Source organism: Nomascus leucogenys, chromosome 3 (assembly GCF_006542625.1).
Source record: "Nomascus leucogenys isolate Asia chromosome 3, Asia_NLE_v1, whole genome shotgun sequence".
In the NCBI taxonomy this organism is placed as follows: domain Eukaryota; kingdom Metazoa; phylum Chordata; class Mammalia; order Primates; family Hylobatidae; genus Nomascus; species Nomascus leucogenys.
In genome coordinates this window covers 144,629,239-144,647,693 of record NC_044383.1, presented here as the reverse complement: position 1 = coordinate 144,647,693, position 18,455 = coordinate 144,629,239, and the positions used below count along the sequence as shown (strand labels likewise).

Sequence of the window (18,455 nt, the reverse complement as noted above, 5' to 3'; positions counted from 1 at the left end):
AATGGTGTGCTCTCCTTTAAGGAATCGAACTTGACTTAGGAAGCCAAGAAAGCCCTTGGAAACTGGCCTCATATTCTGGGTACACAGTCCCCGTACAGAGTTTCTGATCTGTGCTAAGCAAAGCATGTCACTTGCTGACAGGCCAGGAACCCCAAGTTATCTTGAGACCTCAAGAGGAAAGGAATTCACCCAACTCATAGGTATTTAATGGTACAAATCCATGGCCAGGTTTGGCTTTGGAAAATCTTATCTCAGATTCCTTCTATGGAAAAAATTTCCATCAAAGCCAATTTAAAAGGCGTATGTAGCAAATAATTAGTCTTGCTGAACTGTATACAAATAAGTAAGCCAAGTATAATAAAGCGAACCAGTCCTATCATGATTTGTCTTTTAACAAAAATGGGAAAACTGGAGAGAGAAAATTAGGTTTCAAAAACTATAGCACACACCTGTTAAATTCTAGTCTTGACTGATGTTTTTCAATTTTTATGGTTTTCTACAGTTTAAATTACATCTGTTACAGGAATCAACCCCTGCATACATCACACTCAAGTCAAAGCCTGAGAAGCTGAGGAAGCAACCCCAACAGCCCAGAGGAACTTCCCAAATATCAATGTAAAGAAATAAGAAATCTTAAGCTGAAAATCATAAAAAATTAGTAACTGAGTGACAATTACTCATCTGACTTAGTCTCACTTCTACCTCACCAAATACTTTTTGTCATTTCTACCTCTCCTTTTAAGCCAAATATTAAAGCTTTTTTATGGAAATTATTTACCATGCCACCCTTACGGGAACTGCTCTACTGGACTATTTGCAGTAGGACTATACACTGTAGCACCCTGAGGGTGGGATATCAGACAATCTCAATTGCCATAGCATTTTGCTTAATTACTAACCTTATAGCAGGAATAACAGTTACTAACAAAAAAATAACACATGGGTCTTTCCAAACGTGTGCCTCTGCCTCTCATTGGGAAAGAAATGCTGCTTCTATCTCAACCAATCAGGCCTCATAAGAGACGCTGCTAAAAATCTCAAAGAAAGGGCTAAAAGGCTAAGCGAATACCAAAATAACCAAATGAATTATTGGTTTGGGAACCAAAATCATACCATGGGTCACCCCATTCCTGAGCCCTCTCCTAATAATAAGCCTAGGACTAATGTTTTTACCCTGCCTGATTAACCTTTTTCAAAGATTCTTAACTGACAAGAGCACGGCTATTTCACAGACAACTATCCACAACATCTACAGACGGCATTGCTCCCACAGTCAATCCGAGACCAAAGGACTCTCCACCTCTCCCGCCCAGCATGAAGCACCCAGAAAGAACACGTCGCCCCTAGTCCTTTTATAACTATAGGGTCTGGAATGACAGAGCAGGAGCACCATCATCTTGGGCAAACACCACCGCTTTCAGTTCCAGCTCCCTTTCTAACTTCTTGCGTTTCAAGGAAATCACTTCTAACAAAAAGCAGCCAGAAAGAGCAGACAGTAAAACACAGATAAGACAGCTGGGCACAGACGGAGGGGGGAAAGTCTCTTGGGTAACCACCAAACTTCACACTCACGTTTTGGGAGTGTAAATGGGCCCCAGTAAAAAAGTGGGCCCTTATAAGCACATTCCTTTCCCTTTAAATGCGCTAAGATAGACAAGCTAAAAGCAGACTAGGAGGTGGGCGGGGGGGTATCCCTGCAGCTGCAGGAAGATGTATGGGAACAGACACAAAAACTCCCCCTCCCAGATAAGCAAGAAGAAGAGACACAAACATTCCAAGCCTGTGATAACCTCTCCTGCCCTGAACCCTTAAATACTCTTAGCCTGTAAGAGGCCTCTGACCTAACTCGGCCAGAAGGCCCTCTCAGGTTTATTGTCCAAAACAAACCTGTCTTTGTTGAGCTGCTTTTCCTGTTTCTTTCCTTTCTTTAACTCTTACACTCCTCTCCGGCATTCCTGAGGCACAGGTGTGGGCGGGGCCACCACCAAAGGCTGCCTGATTCAGAGCACTCGGGGGTTCCTTTTGTCAGGCAGAACCCCTCCACACCCTACCAATCCCTCTCTAGAGGAAGTAGCTTCTCTAGAAAAGGAAGCCTACAGCTTTACGGCTGATTCCAAAGATAGTTCTCGTAACTCCATGAAGTCTTTTTTTTTTCTGAGACAGAGTCTCGCTCTTTCACCCAGGCTGGAGTGCAGTGGCGCGATCTCAGCTCACTGCAGGCTCCGCCTCCCGGGTTCATGCCATTCTCCTGCCTCAGCCTCCCGTGTAGCTGGGACTACAGGCGCCCGCCACCTCGCCCGGCTAATTTTTTGTATTTTTAGTAGAGACGGGGTTTCACCGTGTTAGCCAGGATGGTCTCGATCTCCTGACCTCGTGATCCACCTGCCTCGGCCTCCCAAAGTGCTGGGATTACAGGCTTGAGCCACCATGTCCATGAACTCATAATTTGCAGCTGAAGCTGAGAGTCAGAACGATACAACTGAGGAACCCAACAAGGTCCAGAAAAGGAAGACAGATAGACGTCGACATCAGGGCTCCACAATGATCTACCTGGAGGCTAACCAGGGCATCCAGGGGAAATCAATGCCGAAAAGGAAGGGAGAGGCTGTCACTAGTTCAAAACCAAGCATAGCAGAGTGTCCCAGTTGTGGAGAAGGACCAGCCAGGAGTGAAGGACCAGCCAAGACTGAGAAGGAATAGCCAGGAGTGTCACAGTCACCCCTGCTGAGGATAAAGAGTCAATCCCAGAGGTCAGTGGAGAAGGACAAGACAGTGCCAGAGAGGAGCACCTTCTATGACAGGAGAGTAGTCACAGACCCTCAGGAGAAACCCATTGAGAAACCCCTTGGGGACCAAAGGACAGTCACTGACAAACGCTCTCCACCCCTAGAGTTTCTGGACGACTCTCTCATTTAGAAATCCAAAAGCATAAAGATAGGGAGGTGGTGATGGAGGACCCCTCTTCAGGAAGCAACTGGTCTGATGTGGAGATCTCCACGGTCAGACTCTCTCAGGAGGAACCCGTCTCGCTGAAACCCTCAGCCATTCCAGAGCCTTCTTCCTTCACCACTATGTCATGTACCTGCCTCACCTGTACAGTAGTCCTCGGCGTGAGTATGTCAGCTAGTGCACCAGCAGCCCCAAGCCTTCCGGCTACTTGTCTGTGAGCAGCAGCAGCAATGACGCAGCGCAGGCTGGGAGGAGCAGCCAGAGTGCCTGAGTGATTCTTCCCCTAACTCTGCAGTGAGCGCCCACAACATCTCCACAGATGTGGAGGCCTCAGAGGAAGGCAGCTCCCAGAATTCTCACTCATTTCACTTCTCCAGAAGCTTGGGAGGAAAAGAGGTGAAGCAAAGAAGAACACTCCTAGAGGAGATGCCTCTGTGTCCTTGTGGAGGACACGCATCCAGTTCCCTGCCAAAGAGCCACCGGGAGCCAAGCCTAGAGCAGGGCTTCACTGATACCCACTGTCACTTGGATATGCTGTATTCCAAGTTATCTTTCAACGGGACCTTGACTAAGTTCAGAAGAATTTACAGCAGCTCCTTCTCTAAGGAATTTCAGGGTTGCGTCTCTGACCTCTGCCATCCTCACCCTGACAAACTGCCTATGGGGGGAGCTGTTGAAAGACGATCTGGTCTGGGGGGCCTTTGGCTGTCACCTTCATTTTCCATGTTACTACAATAAGAGTCAGGAAAGAAATCTTTTACAAGCCTTAAGGCACTCCACGGCTGGGGCGTTTGGAGAAATAGGCTTCGATTACTCCTAAAAGTGCACCATGCCTGTCCCAGAACATCACAAGGTATTTAAGAGACAGCTTGAGCTGGCTGCGTCTCTAGAGAAGCTTTGGCGATCCACTGCCGGCAAGCCGACGAGGATCTGCTGGACACTATGAGAAAATGTGTGTTCTCTGACTACAAGATACATAAGCATTCCTTCACTGCAGCTACCTGGCCATCAAACCCCTGCTGAAGTACTCTCCCAACGTCGGTGGGCCCCACGGCGGTCCTGACGTACTCCTCCGCCTGGGAAGCCCAGGAGGTGCTGAGGCAGATCCCACTGGAGAGAATCATCATGGAAACAGATGCTCCCTACTTCCTCCCTCGCCGGGTTCCCAAAAGCCTTTGCCAGTATGCCCACCTGGGCCTGGCCTTGCATACAGTCCTAGAGACTGCCAGAGTCAAAGATCTAGTCTCCCACACCTTGGCCACTTTGCATAAGAACACCAGTTGCCTCCACAGTCTTTAAGCAGAGAGGGTACAGTCATTGGGAGTCTCCCAGAAAAGGGCAACTAGCAACCTGACGTAATACAGGCTGGCCTGAAGTCTGTGTCCCAGGGGGAGGATGTGTTTGGAAGGCCGACTGGAACACAGAAAACCAGGACTGGATATTTTTCCTCAAAGCGGGTCATGAGGCTTCAGTTTCTGGGTGGTGGGTGTGGAATCAGGGGTAAGGGGACTGCCCGTAATAGCACTGGGGTTTTGCCTCCCAGCCAAAATGCTCCAAGGTAGGAGCAAAGAAGGAGTGTGACGTGAGGGTACAATTAGTTTGCCAATCCAAATCCTGTTCTCTGCAGCCTGTGTTTTTGAGCAGCCTGTGACTAAAGTCACCCTCCTATTCGTCTAAAAAAAAAAAAAAAAAAAAAAAAGAAAAAAAAGAAAAACATAGTATGGGTATCCACAGGGTATAAACAGCTATATATAAGGATCAGTACTATCCAAGACTGCAGGTAGTTAATGGGGGTCTGGGAACAAATCCCCCAAAAATAAGGGGGGGTCTACTGTGTCACCAAGTTAGATAAACTGAAAGCCGATTCTTTTCTGGATGAGTTCACAAAATACAGTTTGATTCTAAGCCTTTCCACCTTTTTTTTTTTTTTGAGACAAGGTCTCACACTGTTGCCCAGGCTGGAGTGCAGTGGTGCGATCTCGGCTCATTGCAACCTCTGCCTTGCAGGCTCAAGCGATCCTCCCACCTCAGCCTCCCGGGAAGCTGGGACTACAGGCATGCGCCACCACAGCCAGCTATATTTTTGTATTTTTGGTAGAGACGGGGTTTCACCATGTTGCCCAGGCTGGTCTTGAACTCCTGAGCTCAAGTGATTTGCCTGCCTCAGCCTCTCAAAGTGCTGGGATTACAAGCATGAGCCACTATGCCTGGCCTGGCCTTTCCACTTTTGTCAAATGCTTTTCACGACTGACGTTTCACACGTAATAGAATTACTCACGTTTGCCATATTCCTAGCGTAACAGAAGCCAACCACAATAGTCCAACAATGAAGAATTTAGGCAAATAGAAAGTTAAACACTTTCTTTCTCCCTAAAAAGAAAAAAATAAAAAGTAAGAAATACAGAAAACCAAATTGGTAATTGTACATAACATGATTTTTCCATTGAGTATGGGCCTGCAGACAGGCTTCCATGGATAAATTCACCTTTCTGGGCTGTCCTCAGAGTTCGGAAGGGAGGACACAGTCTGGAACCTCCCCCGGCAGTGCGGAGGGCTCCGGCTCACCTGGACGCGAATCCCGTGGTACACGCACAGCCAGAAGAGCAGCAGGGCGCACAGGAACATGGACTGAAAGAGGTCATCCAGCATCCCCGGGAGCCAGCTGTTGACCAGGAAGGAGAGGGGGAAGAACGGATCTGGAACACAAAGGGCAGAAATGCATGTGGAAAACAAGGCCTGCCAGCCCCTGGCAGAGAGCACCCCACACCTCTGCGGGGCCAGCACCTGGCAGAGAGCACCCCATCCCACTGCGGGGTCAGCACCTAGCAGAGAGCACCCCATCCCACTGCGGGGCTGGAGCTCACTACCAGCTTTTCTCCCTGGTCAGAGCCAAAGGAAAGGTAGTGAACCAATGGCTATTTTGTTTTCCAAAACACCTAAAAGCCACTGAACAGATTGCTGCACTGATCATGACAGAGTGCTGTATGCCGCTGCCATCAGCTCCTCCCGGAGCCTGGGAGTTCCGACTGCAGCAGCTCGGGAAGCAAACACTTTTGGAGCAGGAAAAGAGGAACAGCCAGCCACGTCTGGCCACCTTCAGCCAAGTTCCAGGACTGCTGTGTCTGTAGCACGTCCAAGTTTTAACTACCGAACAGCCGCCTATTTGTTAGAGAGCCAGGCATCTGCCCCAGCTCGGTGGAACATGGCTCCTGGGGTGCCAGGGAGCACATGGCTACATGTTCCTCTGGGGGGCTCCCTACAGGCTCTTCTGGGCCTAGGCCATCTCCAAGATGGCTTCCAGCTTTACTTTCGTTTTAAGAGACAGGGTCTTGCTCTGTTATCCAGGCTGGAGTGAAGTGGTGTCATCATGACTCACTGCAGCCTCAGACTCCTGGGCTCAAGCAATCCTCCCACCTCAGCCTCCCACGTAGTTGGGACCGCAGGCGTGCACACACCACCATGCCCAGCTAATTTTATTTTTTGTAGAGTCTTGCTATGTTACCCAGGCTGGTGTTAAACTCCTGGCTTCAAGCAATCCTGCTCCAGCCTCTCAAAGTGCTGGGATGACAGGCACAACCCTGCACCCGGCCTCCAGCTTTACATTTTAAAGGGGAAAGTTCCTAAGTAAAAATGGAACTACCCACCATTGTAAAGTAGCAGCAGAGGCAGGAGAACAGACATCCACTTCTGCTCGATGCCCCAGTCTCTCATGGAAAATTTCCGGAGGGAATGCGCAAACAGGCACTGCAAACCAAATCAGGCCTCCGGTTACTGCCTTTGCCCACACCTTGCCTGCAGCCTTTGCTCACACCTTGCCTGCACACCAGGTTGTCTTCTCCAATCAATGGTCTAGGTGCCCCCCTAAGAGCCGCTGCCTTAAGCCCTGGCTGAATTGCCTACTGTGTCCTGGAGGCCATCAGTGACAACCAAGACAAGGTTGTTACTTTCTGTAGAGAAGCCACAGCTAAGACAGGTTCCGAGCTGTCCTCATAGGAGCAGGAGAGGAGGAGGAACGTAATCCCTGCAAAAGGAAAGAGCACCCGCCCTCTCACCTCCACCGGCGAGGAAAACAAGGCCCACTTCCACTGGGCCTGCTCCAGAGAGCCAGCACTCAGACGGACCCACCCAGGACACAGGCCACATCTGTTCGTGTGACAGGAGCCTCATGTTTCTGGCAGTGCAACTGCTACAGATGGCAGCAGCTTCCAAGATGGTGCCAGGGCTCGCCCATGAAAAGCCAAGAGAATGTAGCAGTCTTGTTAACAAAGGTCAGAGGATGCGTTTTCTTTTCAAACACCTCCCTGAAGAAGGTGTGTTAGGCCTGTGGAAGAAGTTTCTTTAAACTGCTTCAAAACATTATACAACGTAATTTTTAGGCCAGGGTTTTGTTGTTGATTGTTTTCGTATAATCTGATATAAGCCAATAGTTTTCTAGGCAATGTGGGTTTCCTCGCCTAGGGACCATCTTCCCTCTTTTTAAGAACATACTTAGGGCCCTGAGTAATAAACAGCTCTTTGGGCTCCAGAGTGTGGCAGGAGAATCTCAGGGCATCAGAGAGCCTTTGACAAGAAGCAAGTGTTTCTTGATGCCCAGACACAAATACCAGTTTTCCGCTTTCATTTATGAAGCTCACTGGGGGAGCCCTGGGATCCCAGAGGCCCTGGGCTGGGCCTGAGCACCACAACCTGCAGCTCCCTGTGGCTCTAGCACTCACGCCCTTTGCTCCAGCTCCCTGTGGCTCTAGCACTCACGCCCTTCGCTCCAGCTCCCTGTGGCTCTAGCACTCACGCCCTTCCCTCCAGCTCCCTGTGGCTCTAGCACTCACGCCCTTCCCTCCAGCTCCCTGTGGCTCTAGCACTCAAGCCCTTCCCTCCAGCTCCCTGTGGCTCTAGCACTCAAGCCCTTCCCTCCAGCTCCCTGTGGCTCTAGCACTCACGCCCTTCGCTCCAGCAGAGCATCCCCTCACATGTGCACATGCCTGTGTCCTTCCATGCACAGTTACTCTGAAAAATACCAAGTGTTTCTGGGTGGACACATTTCCCGAATGTCACCTCCCCACCATCCCGCACAAGGACAAGCAGCTGATGAAGGCAGAACGCCATGCTTCAGGCAGCAACAGATCACTAAATGAAGCACACTTTCCCTTCCTCCAATTTACCAATTCTTATCTTCGCAGACTGGGGCTCTGGGGGGCTCCCTTGGGCTTCTCAGGGTAAGCATTTCCCCCAAAGTCATGTGGGCTTGTGGACACAAACCTCAGATCCCAAACAAGCCCAACGCCTGCATTTCCAAAACACTTCTCTTTGGCCTTATTCCTCCTGAAAATGCCCCAAAACACAAAGGACTGGTACAACTATAAAAATATAAAATATAAAAACCCAAGAGCATGCGGCATCTGCACTCAGAGAAGCTCATTCAAGTAAGGCAGGCTTCCTTCCACACAGGTGAAATGGCACTTTTCACCGCACATGATGAACATTTACTTAAAAGTCGGGGATGTGCACTCTACAGAAATCCTGAATACATGATACCACATCATTCTTTCTTGCATGGCAGCATCTCGGCAGACACACAGAGTTGTAATATCAGCACAGCCCACTGGATGGAGCATCTGAGTTCAGATCAATCTCCATGTGGCTTGCACCGAAGATCATAACTGCATAAACCAGCTTCTTCGTGGCTGGCTGGGATCTGCCGCGGTCCATCAGGCGAATGGTACTCACAGTGACGATGAAGGTGAGCACCACAAAGAAAAACCGGAACCAGATTTCCAACCGGGAGAAGGCAGGGTTATAAGTCTTCCACTGAAATAGAAAGTGGAGAAAACTATTTGAAAAAAAAAAAATATATGCATCTAAGAGAAAATACACCAGATTACTAACAGTTATCTCTAGATATGAGACACTATATACACACACACACACACACACACACACACACACACACACACTTTTTTTTTTTTTTGAGATGGAGTCTCACTCTGTTGCCCAGGCCGGAGTGAAGTGGCACAATCTTTGCTCACTGCAACCTCCGCCTCCCAGGTTCAAGCACTTCTCCTGCCTCAGCCTCCTGAGTAGCTGGGATTACAGGTGCCTGCCACCATGCAGGTTAAAATTTTGGAACACCCTGCATGTTCCAAAATGTTAACATTTAGTACAGTTTACTTTTTTATCGAAGGACACAGACATAAAAAAATCTTAATTACCAAGAGCGAAAAAGAATTTCAAATGGTGTTTTATGGATGATAAATCTGACAAATTATTTTATAATCACGAGCATTTGGATCTTAAATCTCACATCAAAAATCAACCTTGTCAATCTCTTTATTAGAAATAGTCATATTCCATCAAAAGAAAGTTTTAAAAGATGTAAAAGTGCGACTAGAATGTTGTGACAAAGTTTAAGTAAAACCTTTAAGTATGAATGTGAAAGCAGAAGAGTGAGCTGCAGTTGAAGGAGTCCGTTCTCATGCTGACCGGACAGTCCCACGTGTGCCAAGTGTGCACTGATGGAGCCGAGGACAGGGGCACTGCTGCTGACAGCAAGGCAGAGGCCAGCCACCACCAACCTAAGCACGAGCCAGGTCCATAACCAGACCCCAGAACACTGTGCTCACAGGGCCAGTGAGCCCCATCATTCTAATGCATTGAATTAAAGTCATCTGAGCAATTTAAAAAATCCACTTCAGTACAAATAGTTACAGATTTACCTAAAACATCACACACACACACACACACACACACACACACACGCATGCATGCACAAGGATGATTTAAGACACTGGACCTGAGGAAGCAATGAAAGGTAGTAATCTCTGACTGATGGGAAACAACAAGGGGTGCCCCTGGTGGCCCCACATCATGGAGGGGAACCCAGGCAGAGCCACGGCTGGGAGTCCAGGGAGACAGGGCTGGCCCGAATCCACAGGACAGAGTGCTGAAAAGGAGAGCTGTACAGAGAGCGAATCCCCCAAAAAGCCAGTGCCTGGCACCCACAGAGCCAGTCACGGTGCCTGTTCCCACAAGACAGAGAAGAAACTCACCATCAAACGGCATTGGGTAGCATATGCTGAATGCTTTTGCCTCAGCATTAGGAAAAAATTAGCCTCAGACTTCATACTGCTTTGGCCCCACCTAGCAATGTTGAAAAGCAAGGCCAGAAAAGATCAAACCATTTCCAAGGAAATTAACAATGTACCAGAACAAAGCTCAGGGATATTTATAAGATATAAAACCTAGGAATCAATAATGTCTGGCACTGAACCAAAAGTACCAGACACCAAAAAGCAGGAAAATACAAACCATATGAGGAAAAAACCAACCAATCAAAACTGGCCCAGAAATCACAGATGACAAAATTAGCAGATAAGGAAATCAAGCAGCTAGATGAAAGATTTTTTAAAGACTTGGAAGATGATCAACAGATTAGACACAACAGAGACTGGTAAATGTGAAGGCACAGCAATAGAAGCTATCTAAAATAAAACTTAAAAAAAAAAACTGAAAAAAATCAACAGAGCATCGGGACGCTTTGGACAACTTCAACTGGCCTAATATAGGGGTCCCCAGCCTCCAGGCCACAGACCCAATACTGGCCACGTGGCCTGTCAGCAACCGGGCCATACAGCAGCAGGTGAGCAGTGGGCCAGCGAGCATTACCGCCTGAGCTCTTCAGATCGGCCAGGGGATTATATTCTCATAGAACACGAACCTGCTGTGAACTGTGCAGGCGAGGGATCTAGGCTGCATGCTCCTTATGAGAATCTAATGATAAATGAAATGCACTTGAGCTGTCCCAAAATCATCCCCAACCAACCCTGGTCCATGGAAAAGTTGTCTTCCACAAAACCAGTCCCCGGTGCCAAAAAGGTTGGGGACCACTGGCCTAATCTGGGGTCCCTGAATTTGGGAGGTCAGGGGACCAGAAGGATAAAAAAAGTATTTGAAGAGATAATGGCCAAAATGTTTCCGATTTGATGAAAACTATCAACTCACAAATCCAAGAAGCTCAATGGACCCCAAGCACAAGAAACGAGGAAAAGTACAAGCACCATAAGAGAAAAATCTTAAAAAGGGGTGGGGAGAGGGAAGAACATTATTACAGAAGACGAAGATAAGGACAAAGATAAGGTGGACATCAGATTTCTTGTCAGAAAAATGCAAGCCAGAAGACAGCGACCAACATTTTCAAAGTATGTAAATTAGGCCAGGTGCAGTGGCTCACGCCTGTAATCCCAACACTTTGGGAGGCTGAGGTAGGAGGCTAGTTTGCAGCCAGTAGTTTGAGACGAGCCTGGTCAACAGAGCAAGATCCTGTCTCTACAAAAATAAAAAATAAAAAAATTAGCCAGCATGGTGGCGTGTGCCTGTAGTCGCAGCTACTCAGGAGGCAGAGGCAGGAGGATCTCTTGAGCCCAGGGTCAGTGAGCCATGATCATATCACTGCACTCCAGCCTAGACGACAGAGCAAGGTCCCATCTCAAAAAAAAAAAAAAAAAAAAGTACATAAATTAAAACCGCAATATAAAACCATTAAATACCATTATACACCTACTAGAACAGCCAAAATTCAAAAGACAGACCATACTGAGCGTTGACGGGATATGAAGTAACTGAAACCCTCACACGCTACTGGTGTAACATAAAATAATAACACAACCACTCTGCAAAACAGTTTGTGAGTTTCTTAACCACATGGCCCAACCATTCCATTTCTAGCACTTATCCAAGAGAAATGAAAGCATATGTCCACACAAAGATTTATACACAGATGTTCATTGCTGCTTTCTTTGTAACAGCCCCAAACTGGAACCAATTCAAATGTCCATCAACAGGTGAATGAATAAACAATTTTTGTTACATTTATACTAGAATATCACGATGCACACACTCATCATCGATCAAGCTCAAAATAATTATGCTACGTGAAACAATTCAAACATATTGGAGTAGTACATATTGTATAATTCCAGTTACATAAAATTCTTAAAAAAATGCAAATAAGTGTGTTGTGAAAACAGATCAGTGACTTCCCAGGGATGGGAAAGGACAGGAGGAAGATGCACAAGAAGAAGATGTTTAGGGCTGATGGCTGGTGAGGGGATGCTTGACTGTGGGAACAGTTTCCCAGGTTTCACTGTGTGTCAACTATACCTCAATAAAGCTGCCAAACAAAAACCAACCACCAACAATAGATGGTAATGGGCAAGTGGAGATCACAGTGATTCAGGTTCAAATTCCAGTTCTTCCCATTACTATTTGGGCAAATGACTTAATCTCACGAAACCTCAGATTTTCCTCCATAAAATGGGGATGCTAGTAACCTACTTCACATAATTATGTATCCTTTTAGCCTTGTGTTTTTGGTTTTTTTTTTTTTTTTTCTGAGACAGTCTTGCTCTGTTGCCCAGGCCGGGCTGCAGTGGCAGGATCTCGGCTCACTGCAACCTCCATCTCCCAGGTTCAAGCAATTCTCCTGCCTCAGCCTCCCAAGCAGCTGGGACTACAAGCACGCGCCACCACTCTCAGCTAATTTTTGTATTTTTAGTTGAGATGGGGCTTCACCATATTGGCCAGGCTGGTCCCGAACTCCTGACCTTGTGATCCACCCGCCTCAGCCTCCCAAAGTGCTGGGATAACAGGTGTTAGCCATTGCACCCGGCCCTCTCCTGGGTTCAAGCAATTCTCCTGCTTCAGCCTCCTGAGTAGCTGGGCTTACAGGCATGTGCCACCATGCCCAGCTAATTCTGATTTTTAGCAGAGACAAAGTTTCACTATGTTGGTCAGGCTGGTCCCGAACTCCTGATCTCAGGTGATCTGCCTGCCTCGGCCTCCCAAAGTGCTGGGATTACAGGCGTGAGCTACCACGCCTGGCCTATCATAGCATTTTAATGAGATGATGCGTATTAAAAGCTAAGCACAACGCCCAGCAAACAGCAAAGGTTCAGTAAACAATAGTTACTACTATAAACCCAAAACATCACATAACTATTATGATTATTGCTACAGCATTTAAATTTTATAACAGTATTATATCATTTATAGAATGATCAAAGTAGTGACTTGAGCATTTGGGGGGAGTGTTGATATAAACATAATATTCAGATTAAAAACGTTTACTACGTCTTGGTCGAACAAACATACTCCAAGGCACAGTCAAGAAGAGAAAAAAAGAATTGCTACCATCAGAAAAAAACACAAAATATGTCTGAAGTAACAGATCTGAAAGGTTGGGTGGTTGTTTTTACTCTCAAGGAACCGTAACTCTTAAGAAAGAAAATAATCTCAGACTCCCCTGGAGGAGGGGGATTCTAGCTTAAGAGTCTGTTAGAGCAACAGAAAATAATCAACTCACTCATTAAAAATTAACACTAGGGCCGGGTGCGGTGGCTCACACCTGTAATCCCAGCACTTTGGAAGGCTGAGGTGGGCAGATCACCTGAGGTCAGGAATTTGAGACCAGCCTGGGCAACATTGCAAAACCCCATCTCTACTAAAAATACAAAAATTAGCCGGGCGTGGTGGTGCATTCCTGTAATCCCAGCTACTTGGGAAGCTGAGGCAGGGAGAAGTGCTTGAACCCAGGAGGTGGAGGTTGCAGTGAGCCAAGATTGCATCACTGCACTCTAGCCCGGATGACAGAGCAAGACTCCATCTCCAAAAAAAAAAAAAAATACACTAGGCCAGGCATGGTGGCTCATGCCTATAATCCCAGCACTTTGGGAGGCCGACGCGGGTGGATCACCTGAAGTCAGGAGTTCGAGACCAGCCTGACCAACATGGAGAAACCCCGTCTCTACTAAAAACGGAGACGTGGTGGCGCATGTCTGTAATCCCAGCTACTCCTGAGGCAGGAGAATCACTTGAACCCAGGAGGCAGCGGTTGCAGTGAGCCAAGACTGCACTGCATTCCAGCCTGGGCAACAAGAGCAAAACTCCGTCTCAAAAACAAAAAACTAACACTAGAAAACAACGCTTTATTCAATAAATGTAGCTAATCTAAAACATGCATTTTAGTTCTAAACTGTGAGCTGAGAGCACGCTTTGGTCCAGCTTTCAAATGAGACCCTGCACACCAAACCTGCTATGTGGCCTGCAGGAGGCACGCGGCGCCTTCATCACACTCCATCCGGGCTTCCTTCCTCCTATCATGTGTCCCCATCCTCCTGCTTCCGGGAAAAGCCATTTCCGCATATGCTGACTCTCTGGGAGGCTGTCCCTGTCAGCAGCAGCCAAGCAGAATCACCTGTGTGCTCCTCCTGGGCCAGCCCAGCTGACAGCTCAATCTGACATGCGTTTGTGCCAAGGGCTTGAAAGGCTGAGTTTTCCCAAGCAAGCTGCAGGAAGCCCCGAGAGTAGGGCCCTGGCCCCTCCATGACACACAGCGGCCTCCAGGCACGCTGGATCCCGTGAGCTGGGGCCAGAAGGTCCACAGGAGCAAGCCCAGCCAGTGCCGCACAGGCGTCCACAAGCAGAGGTTGTCCCGTCCTGTCCTGTGGGCACTGCCAGGTCCACTGTGTGGACCCAACTCTAGGAAACTGGATTTGGGGGTTTTGCTTGCTCTGTGTTTATTTTTAAACCCCAAAATACATTTTTTAAATTAAAACGTAAAATAAGTAAAATGAAATAAACACTATAGTTCCCAGAAAATACTCCCGCTTAGACATTCCCTTTGAAATCTGAAGCACTGTCACCCGGCACTCAAGCTTTTGCATCAAGGTCCCTTTGGCATTACAAAGCTGCTGCCTTTGTCCTTTCAGAGCCGGGGCTTGCCCTGTGACACCACGAAGTTACCTTTGGAACAAGTACCCACACCATACCCGGGGCCACTCCTCCCTGATAAAATCTCCCATGCACCCATCCATCCATCCATCCGTCCATCCACATCTGCTAAGCACAACCTTGTCCTCCGCGCAAGCACAGGTGATGTCAATTCCCATGCAGCACGAAATAAGTGACTTTAACAAAAATATGACCAGTAAAAGGCCTCCAGGAGCTGACTGGCTCTTTGGCAAAGAACAAATGGTTCCTTGCATCCTCAGAGTCCTCTGAATGGACAACCACAGAAACAGACGGGGGGAGGGATGTGCCACAGTGACCTGTGCAGCACCAAGCAAAGCGCCTGGACTGGGGGCCCAGCTTCAGATTCACAGCCTGGGTCCCCATGTTTAAAAACAACATGAAATGGCCGGGTGTGGTGGCTCATGCCTATAATCCCAGCACTTTGGGAGGCCGAGGCAGGCGGATCACGAGGTCAGAGATCGAGACCACAGTGAAATCCTGTCTCTACTAAAAATACAAAAAATTAGCTGGGCGTGGTGGCGGGCGTCTGTAGTCCCAGCTACTCAGGAGGCTGAGGCAGGAGAATGGCCTGAACCCGGGAGGCGGAGCTTGCAGTTAGCCGAGATTGTGCCACTGTGCAACAGAGCAAGACTCCATCTCAAAAAATAAATAAATAAATAAAAATGAAAATAAAAAAATAAAAATAAAAATAAACATGAAATGCACTGTCCAGGAATACCTGGGGGTTGGAAATGACAACGATGTAGCAAGCACAGGTCCGAGAAGCTGGGCAGCACTCAGGAAAGTACAGTAATAAGCACAGGTCTCAGAAGCTGGGCAGCACTCAGGAAAGTATAGTAATAAGCACAGGTCTCAGAAGCTGGGCAGCACTCAGGAAAGTATAGTAATAAGCACAGGTCTCAGAAGCTGGGCAGCACTCAGGAAAGTATAGTAAGCACAGGTCTCAGAAGCGGGGCGACACTCAGGAAAGTATGGCCAGGCGCACTCCTCTCAGTTTCCCTGGGAAACCGGAGGGCAGCCTCAGGTAGCAGCCTGAAGGACTCGGGACGTGAGTCGCTGTTTTCATCTCACTCCCCAGTCAAAGGCCATGGCTTAGAAGCAAATGGAGGAAATGAGACGTGAACAGCTGGCCACAGAGTGTCAATCAAAACTCGGCCCGAAAAACAATCAGAGGAGAAAATGCCCAGAGTAACCAAGAGGACCCAGGGTGCTGAGGATGACACCATGTGACGTGCCCAGAGAAGGTGCCTGCAAAATCTCAGGAGAAAAGAACAGGAAAGAGAGTACACGTGATTTTTGTGGTGTCAAAGGTCACTGCATATGCAGAGCATGGCCGTTGTAACCATTTTAAAAAACACAGGAGGTAAGCATCATCCCACAAGTGCCAGTGAGACCTAGTGAGTGGTCTCATGGCCTGAACATGGCAAAGGGTGTGGACACGACGTATTCCAAAGAGTAAGAGCTGATACAAGAGGGATACAGAGAAGGATCACCACTTGCTACAGTTGGAATCTGTCCCCTCCAAAATTCATGTTTAAATTTCGGCCCCATTATGGTGGTATTGTGAGGTGGAGAATTTGGGAAAGTGATTAAGTCATAAGGACTCTGCCCCCATGAATGGATTTGCACCTTATAAAAGGGCTAGAGGGGCACGGTGCAGTGGCTCACACCTGTAATCCCAACACTTTGGGAGGCCGAGGTGGGAGGATTGCTTGAACCCAGGAGTTCGAGCCTGGGCAACACAGTGAGACCCCGTCTCTAGAAAATTAAAAATTAAAAAAATCCAAGCTAGGAATGGTGGTGTGTACCTGTCTGGTTCCAGCTACTCAGGAGACTGAGGTGGAAGGATCACTTGAGCCTGGGAGGTTGATATTGCACCGAGATGTGATCGTGCCACTGCACTCTAGATTGAGTGACAGAGCAAAATGCTGTCTCAAAAAAGGGGGGGCTAGCTGGGGCCCCCTTTGTCCTTCCATCCCTTCCACTGAGGGCACAGAATGTGTCCTTTCCAGAGGATGCAGCAACAAGGTACCATCTTGGAAGCAGAAAACAGCCCTCACAAGACACCAAACCTGCCAATGCCTGGATCCTGGACTTCCCCACCCTCCAAAACTGTAAGAAATAAATCTCTATTATTTATAAATTACCGGGTGTGTGGTGTACAGTTACAGCAGCATAGACTAAGACACCATTCTATCTACTTCAAAAAGATAAACATTTAAGTAGAAACAAATGAACCAAATGTTCATGGAAAATGGGGTTGAGAACAAAAGGAGAGAGAAATCAGCTTCTTAAAGGGAGACGGCATCAACAACAGTGCCAGATGGAAGACACAGCCCACATGACAGGCTCAGGCAGGAAGGGGCCATCGACCATCTAGACATCTGCTCAGCACAGACACCTTCCACTGAAAACAGAGCCTCATCTGAACATGCTGGGTGCAGGGTGACAATTTTCTCTCAGTACATTAGGGAAGTGATACGGTTTAGCTGTACCCCACCCAAATCTCAATTTGAATTATATCTCCCAGAATTCCCATGTGTTGTGGGAGGGACCCGGGGGAGGTCATCGAATCATGGGGACCAGGCTTTCCCGTGCTATTCTCTTGATAGTGAATAAGTCTCATGAGATCTGATGGGTTTATCAGGGTTTCCACTTTTGCTTCTTCCTCATTTTCTCTTGCTGCTGCCATGTAAGAAGAGCCTTTCGCCTCCCGTCATGATTCTGAGACCTCCCCAGCCACGTGGAACTCTACGTCCAATGAAACCCCTTTTTCTTCCCAGTCGTGGGTATGTCTTTGTCAGCAGCACGAAAACAGACTAATACAGGAAGCAATCAGGGTCATTTTTATCCTGAATTTGATTGTCATCAACAAGGAAGAAGAGCTGGTTAGTGAAACAAACAGTGGCACCAGGGGAAGGTGTCTGTGTGATTCTGGTGCTCTTTTATCAGAGCCAAGGGCACCACCAGGCTCGGTGAAATGAAGCCCAGACTCCAGGAACGCAGAACTCAGAACTAAGATTTCCCAAGGAAATGCCAAAGAAAAGCAACAGAAACCCTCAAAAGGTTAATTGTGTCAGTACAGCCAGCCACACACGGTACTGCTGAAGAAGAGCTGTCTTAAGAAACGTGCGGCCGCACAGGCGGCAGCTCCAATTTGTCAGGCGCACTGTATACCATTAAGTTCCTACTGAAGGTAACGGGTATAGAGAATTGGACAGGTATTGTGCCGGGCACAGCGGCTCACACTGGTAATCCCAGCACTTTGGGAGACTAGGCAGGTGGATCACGAGGTCAGGAGATCAAGACCATCCTGGCTAATGCAGTGAAACCCCGTCTCTACAAAAATACAAAAAATTAGCCAGGCGTGGTGGCAGGCATCTGTAGTCCCAGCTACTCGGGAGGCTGAGGCAGGAGGATGGCATGAACCCAGGAGGCGGAGCTTGCAGTGAGCCGAGATTGCGCCACTGCACTCCAGCCGGGATGACAGAGCAAGACCCCATCTCAAAAAAAAAAAAAAAAAAAAAAAAGAATTGGACAGGTATCCTAAATTACAGTTCAATGAACGTCACAAATTGAACACACCTGCGTAAACGGTACTCTGCCCAAGACACAGAACATTGCCAGCACCCCAGAAGTCCCCCGCTTGATGCTCCCTTCCAGCCACTAACCCACCCCAGAGGAACACTAACCCTGATTCAACA

At 47.9% G+C, this 18,455-nt stretch overlaps 1 protein-coding gene and 1 pseudogene across 1 annotated transcript in view; one reads left to right on the top strand and one right to left on the bottom strand.

The window, feature by feature from the left end:
- Nucleotides 1–18,455, bottom strand: part of TMEM181 (transmembrane protein 181) — a 99,250-nt gene that overhangs the window by 22,221 nt on the left and 58,574 nt on the right. The window contains 4 exon segments of the mRNA XM_030809912.1: nucleotides 5,228–5,319; nucleotides 5,515–5,645; nucleotides 6,594–6,693; nucleotides 8,674–8,754. Coding sequence (XP_030665772.1) covers nucleotides 5,228–5,319; nucleotides 5,515–5,645; nucleotides 6,594–6,693; nucleotides 8,674–8,754 — 404 coding nt within the window.
- On the top strand, nucleotides 3,435–4,600 carry LOC115834472 (annotated as a pseudogene).